The sequence below is a fragment of the Quercus robur genome, chromosome 4 (assembly GCF_932294415.1).
Source record: "Quercus robur chromosome 4, dhQueRobu3.1, whole genome shotgun sequence".
NCBI classification, from domain to species: Eukaryota; Viridiplantae; Streptophyta; class Magnoliopsida; order Fagales; family Fagaceae; genus Quercus; species Quercus robur.
In genome coordinates, this window is record NC_065537.1 from 72786001 (window position 1) to 72792883 (window position 6883).

The 6883-nt window shown below is 34.3% G+C and overlaps 1 protein-coding gene across 1 annotated transcript; it reads right to left on the reverse strand.

The window, feature by feature from the left end:
- Positions 1–2241: 2241 nt before the first annotated feature.
- Positions 2242–4589, reverse strand: LOC126723617 (uncharacterized). The gene is made up of 5 exons (XM_050427203.1): positions 4354–4589; positions 3291–4193; positions 3120–3173; positions 2831–3003; positions 2242–2613 (listed from the first exon to the last, which is right to left on the reverse strand). The coding sequence occupies exons 2-5, from the start codon at positions 4066–4068 to the stop codon at positions 2524–2526; spliced, it is 1095 nt and encodes a 364-aa protein (XP_050283160.1). The 5' UTR covers positions 4069–4193; positions 4354–4589; the 3' UTR covers positions 2242–2523.
- Between the last annotated feature and the right edge of the window lie 2294 nt (positions 4590–6883).

Sequence of the window (6883 nt, forward strand, 5' to 3'; positions counted from 1 at the left end):
CGGAAGCCCCTAGAGTTGCCCGCGCCATTGGCACTGCAGGGCGTAGCCCCTAGCAGAAGTTTATGTCGAAGCAATAACAGCATGTCGCCGGAGATGGAGGAAACTTCGCGGACCTCTGCTTGATATAGCCCTGACTCCGCCGCCAGCCGCACCAACACGCAAGCCTTCCCACAAACGGCGCCAATTGTAGGGACACGACTTTTTTAGCAGCCCAATAATGATGTTGGGCTCGTACATGAAAGATCCCTCACAATATGATTTGTAGAGAGTGGGCTTGAAAGGCTTGCCTTCGATCACGGGGCGATGGTTCGGTCTTGATTTTAGAGGAATTCATGTAGGAAAGGGAGTTGGGTTTGAGCCTTTAAACCTTATAGCGTCGTATCCTGCGGGGTTGGTCTCCTCGGACTTGGTCCGAGGATCATTAAGGTTTTACCCCGGTTACCCAATAGTGGGTTTTTTCTATGATGTGCATGAGTTGTTAAGATGTTTTCATCCATGAAGTCTTTCCCCCCCCCCCCCCCCTAGATGGGAGTCCCTCCTTTTTCTTTTATACTAGCCTGCGTTCGCTGTCCTTCGTCCACGTGTAGGGTCAGCCTTTACAAGACTGATATTTGTCCCGTCAGTCTAATCCCAGAATTGTTAGGGATGGTTGATAAAGCTGAATAATACGGCTCTGTTAGGTGCAGAGTCTTATCTGGGAAGGGTAGTAAGGGTAACTTTCCCAAGATATTTTAGATCTCCTTACAGATTTGTTCCTATACCTCTTTTTTACCCCTCTTCTCAAGGGAGCTTTGGGTCTGCCGAGGACTAAACCGTCCTCGGCTGCATCTCTGGGCCATTTTTTGCCTTATATTTTTGAGTCTGGGCCATAACCTTTTTCGGCTTGGGCCTTCGGACTCCCCATGAGCAAGTGGGCCTGGCCCATAAATTATTGGGCCCCACAATATATATTGTATATTTTTATAAATTTAATAAGCTTATTTTATTTATATGTTAAATAATATTTTATTTATTTATTTAATAAATAACGCATAATACTTTATAAAAATCATGATGTTTACCTGGGGAGTAATGGTTAAAAACAACATGCGGTCACTCTTTAATCTTCACTCTCTTAGATTTGGAGAAAACTCTCAAAGAAAACTGTAAAAAAAATTACTGGAGATTAGATTTGGAGAAAATAGCAAACTCTCAAATGTAAAAAATACTAGAGATTAAGAAAACTGATGATGTGAGAGAGAAAGAAAGAGAGACTCACCCGTGGGTTGTTGGTATGATTCCTTGATTTCCTTTTGCAAGATTTTTTTTTTTTTTTTTTTTTTAAAGATTAGAAACTTCTTATTAAAACAAAAAGAGATTCCAGTTAAAAAATAACGGGAGGTAAGCCAAACCCTTATTTTAAAACATGAGATTCTATTACATGGTGCTTTATTAGAGTAATTTTGTATTTAACCTTTAATCTCATATTTGCACGTAACTTTGAATGTTTGGCATTCAGCCCTTAAAGCACGTAACGTTGAGGTATCCAATTGAGAAAAAACTCGAAAAGGATTACAACCAAAATTGGATTTTGTGTTGTTTTGTATTGTTTTGTTTTCTTATAAAATGCACACCACAGTCATTGAAGTGTACTTCCAAATTAAGAGGTTTCATATCCATTTAGCACCAAAAAAAAAAAAAATTGTAATGGATATATGTGTGCAACTTAAAATCTCACTTTTTATGACAAACTATTTGCTTCATCTAATTTCTAATTGTTATAACAATTATGCTATAGTCTATATTTTTTATCACCTTAATTTGTGCAAATTCAACAAAAACCTTTATGTTATCGCAACAATAATTCATATTATTACTCTAATACATGTTCAACATTTTTCATAACCTTCTTACATAGAAGCTTACAATATTATCCGTACATCGCGTGAGCAATTCGCTAGTATCTATAAATTAGAGAGGTCCTAACTTAGTCATACTTCAACAAATTATAAGTGTAAATTAAAATTCTTCTCCAATATGATACATTCAAACACAATTTTACTGGAAAAGGAAAAGGATAACTGCTTTGGTTCTAAGAGCATAGGTTTTAGATACAATATAGGCAAACAATGTCAAAGGCGTGCAACCTTAATCATGACAAAAGTTTTAAAAAATAAATTAGATTAAATTAAAGGCAATCACACAATTGCAAAGCTGGGGAAAATTTAAATCAAATCTAGTCAAAGCTTAACAAAATGAAGATACTGAACCAGATAAACAAGTAGATAACACTACCAAGTACCAAGCTACATTATTCGAGGTCGATGAAAAAAAAATCATCTCTCATGCAGGAAAATTTTGTCCAACCATTAAAGGAAACACTAGTAGTACATGTTAATTGGATTTGTTCCAGATTCTAAAACAATGGTAAAGGCATCAAGGAGTTCTCTATACAACTTCTCAGGATCACGCACGAGCATGTGCAGAGCATGCACAAACTACTGAACAAGTGTAATGAGACATTCTTACAATCTCCAAAGAAAACTAAAGTTTTTCTGAAGCCATTCCATTGATCATCTCCAGATCCATCTTGCAGTTCTCTCTCAAATCCTTTAGCGTATTAAAACTGGCGTGCTGCCCAGAAAATTGACATATTCAACACATTTGAGATAAGAAAAGAAAACTGAAATTTCATGACATGAATAAAGGATGATCTTGAGACTTAGTCCGATCATAAGGAGCCATTAATGCTTGCAAATTGCAATGAAGCATTGGTTAGAGCAATGACTCACAGAACACATTCACATAGAGGGTTGAACACTAAGCCATAGGAAATAAAAGTTGCACTCACAAGCTGGTTGCTTTCATGAACAAAAATATCCTCCATTCGAATAAAGAGTGACTTCCACTGACTCGTGAGATCAGATTCTAAATTCAATGATTTACTGTTTCCTTGGCCATGAGTGCCAGTCTCCTTCAGCCTTTGAACCAAGATGCTTGCTTCTTTCTGACTCTTCTTCAACACTGGCACAAAATTAGGTGATACTAATGAGGGAAACAATATCACTATGAGAAGAAAACAAACCAAACATGTAAAAGTTCTAGACAAGTAATCTATCAAACACCATCCACAAACTTACCAGATATTCTACCCTTGATATCCTGGTAATGGAGGTCCGACCAAATATAACTAGCTGGTTCACAAATCGTAAAATCGACATACCCATTTTAGAATTCAATGCAGTATAAGGAGTTAAATTCCATTAACACAAGCAATGAAACATAGTTAGGTGTTATGAGCTTATGATTACCTGTCAAGCAAAATGAACAAGAGCAACCTTTGAGAATATTGTCACCAGCATTTAGATTAGCACAACCATCACCCTTAAGTCCAGTACATCTTTCCAATTTATGGATCTTAGAACCATGTGACTTAGGCAATCTAGACGACTCAATAGACCCATAATTGCTTGAGGTCAAATTACCAAGACCAAGATCCTTCTCATTATCTTTGAAAACACGCGTTACTAATCCTTCGCTTACTTGTGTAACACCAGAAGTGAGTCTCACTTCCTCATCTCGACACTTCCCTCCAACCACACGACAATCTTTCTTGCACGGTTCAGAAAACACAGGCATCGAAACACTAGACACACAACTATCTCTTGATGCATCACCAACCTCCACACTACTTTCACGTATTCTGTCATCTTTAACAAGATGGACAATACCATCAAAAATATTCAATGTCTCCTTACTTTTATCAGGTAAGTTTACAACAGCAGAGGCAACATTCTCCAGTGAAGTACCAACCTCACTACAAGTAGGGGACAAATCCTTTTCACTAACATCTACAACTCCAAACTTACTTTCACATTTGTTTTTGACTGAATTTTCAACTCCTAAACACACTTTTTTCGCAATCCGCAAATTCCCATCTTCACCATACACATTTCCACCATACCCATCACCAGATTTAAGCCCCAAATCACCTGAATCAAACAAAAACCCCCTTTTATGATTGGTCACATCGGCTAAAGCCGGACGGGTTTTGCCAAACCCATCTGTGAAATTATCTCCACTCATCATGAAACTCAAATCTTAAGCTCTATAGCAGAATAAAAAATAAAAAAACCCACTTCTCCAAATTTGACAAAAATTCAACAAAATCTAAACACACCCTTTGGTCCAAAACTTCAAGAATCCTCAATTCACTACACAACAACAACAACAAAAAACATCACCATTCAAATTCAACATAGATTCACCCAAAAAAAAAAAAAAAACACTAGTAGCACAAAATGACATATAATATTTGAACCCAGCAATAATGATTAACAAAATTTGATGAAATGGGTGTGAGAAAATACTGACCTTGAGAGCTGAGATGGGATGAGATTTGTGGAAAATTTTGAGTGTTTGGAAGTGAAAAATTACAGAGGAAATGTGGGTTTTGTTTGGTTCATGTGAATGTCAACATGGAATGGTCTTAAAAATGCAGCGGCTAATGGTATTGAATTTTTTGGTTAAGGCGGGAATCATTTTGTTTAAAATAATGCATCACCATTTTTTGCACATGGCATGCTGCAGTAAATAATGATATGATTGCTTATTTTGGTGGAATAGAATTTAAAAATGATATGCCATTATTATATACGTACTTAAATTTATACAAATTAAATACCAAATCTGAAATAAATTCTCCTTGTTTCAAAAAAAATAAATAAATTCTCCTCGTTTCCAGCTAAACAGAGAAGATCCTGTTTTTGCGGCGTGATTCCTTTAGGCTTTAGGTGTTTTTCTTTTTTATTTTTTGGGTCCGGATAACGGATGCTATTTATTAATAGATCATTTTATAAAAAGTTTTAAAAATCATGTTAATAAATGTTTTTAGGATAATAATTAACAATTCATTTTAGAGAATAAAAAAAATTATCAAAATATTAATTTTTTTTTCTTTTTTTATAAAAATTTTCTTAAATTGAAATGTAAACTATTGCTCTAAGGGCATCCGTTAATATTTCCCAAATTTTAATATTATTTTCATAAAAAATATTTAAAAAAATATCCAAAAAGTTTTTTTTTTCCCTCAAAAAAAGTTTCTAAAATTCCAAAAATATTTCCAAAATCAATGTCTTTAGGAAATCTGCTAAATTTTCTTCTTTTTTTCAAGTTTTCTCCCACAAAGGAGACAAATTTAAAATTTTCTTAGGTAAGTAATTCGAGAGAGCACTAACCAAACATTTATTAATAATGTCAAAATCTTATAAGAAAATTTAGGAATACAATTATAACAATACAAGAAAAAGTACTAGCCACATTTGGGCTAAATCTCAAAAGAATTAGTCACAATTAAAACTCTTTGTAGTTGTTAATAAAGTCCAGATCTACCCAATAAATACCTGATATGAGACTCATCATACACCCATACAACACACACAATCAATCAAATTGAGACATCACAACAATGTTTGCCACATTTTTTGAATAGATTGTGGGTGGTGGATGGGTGTTCATGTATTAGTGATTATCTACTACTTACAACCAACTACTTCAACATATTATACAAATTGTTTGTGACAAATGATGATATAATCTTAAAAGACGTAAAATATTATACTTGAACACAAGCCTTTTATTAAATTAGTGACATGATATCCCTTTTATAAAAAGAAATTTCACCATCCCCAAGAAAAAAAGGCTTTGTTGTTGCTAGCTTCTCTATTGGCTTATCCCCCACTATTTCACTAGCAGACTTTGATCTATGTTATTTTGAGGACATATCTAGTATTCAGAGTTTACCGCAATTTGGTACTGCTTTCACAACCCACGCCGAAATAGTGCCTTACCCCTAGATGTCCTATCAACTGTTGTGCCTCAGTGCATTTCAAGAAGAACTAGCTAGAGGCTGGGGATCTAGGTCACTGTACGAGAACCTATTATCCTAGCTCTTATTACCTAGTTATTATTGAGGTTCTATTATCCTTTTCCATCGAAATAGTCTAGGGCTCGAGAAAAAAGTTAACAAATGCCCTGAAAGCATTGATTCAATAAATGCATTTAAAAACATTTATAGAAAAAGAAAAAAAAAGTAACTGATTTTTTTTGGACAATTTTTTTATTTTCCATAAAAATGATATCAAAACTTTTTTAAAATGGTCCTTTAACAAATGTCTCCAAGGCACCCAGATCCTTTATAAAAAGGCTACCAACATGTTTTGACATATTTAATACATAAGTAATATTGCATTGAAATGAATCAATGAAGATCTCACATACTATATAATAGCCTATGACATTTTATCTAAATTTACAAACAAATAATCAGCTAGATAAGACCAAGTAGCTAAAGTGACGCAGAAAGAAAATAAGTCGTGGATTTTTTTTTCTTTTTCTTTTTTTTGGGGAGGGGGGGAGGTAAAGAATTTCATCTTTTTATGTGCGTTTATCATCATAGACATTTTTTTTTTTAAATTACTCACTTATTTCTTTAAAAATTAATTATATTAAATTAAAAAAAAAAAAAAAAGTCTTTTGATTAAACAAGTTCTTTTTTTTTTTTTTTAAATACAAGATAGAAATTCTACTCTATCCTAATCTAGTTGTCTATTTAGATTGAAGAGGATGGAAGAAGAGTAGAGTAAAGTAGATTTGGCTCAAAATTAGCCTATTTTCAGTCAATTCTACCATACTCCGTTCTACTCACCCTCCTTCCCCCCTTAATTCAAACAGACCCAAAGTGTATATGTGTGTAAAGTTCCCTCATGAAAATTTGAATCCCGACTCTTACTCTTCACAGCCCACAAGCATTTATACTTGTGGAGTGACCATCACACCAAAGATGTGCGATAGTTAAACAAGTTAAATAAGATGGACTATAACAAATCTCATCAATCCAACACAA

Excerpts from the sequence above, each read along its gene's own strand:
- LOC126723617 (XM_050427203.1), bottom strand. The coding sequence starts at position 4,068 with ATGATGAGTGGAGATAATTTCACAGATGGGTTTGGCAAAACCCGTCCG. Across the intron at positions 3,004-3,119 it reads TATCAAGGGTAGAATATCTG|TGTTGAAGAAGAGTCAGAAA; the intron begins GTAAGTTTGTGG and ends ATTTTGTGCCAG. Across the intron at positions 2,614-2,830 it reads TTCATGAAAGCAACCAGCTT|CACGCCAGTTTTAATACGCT; the intron begins GTGAGTGCAACT and ends TTTTCTGGGCAG.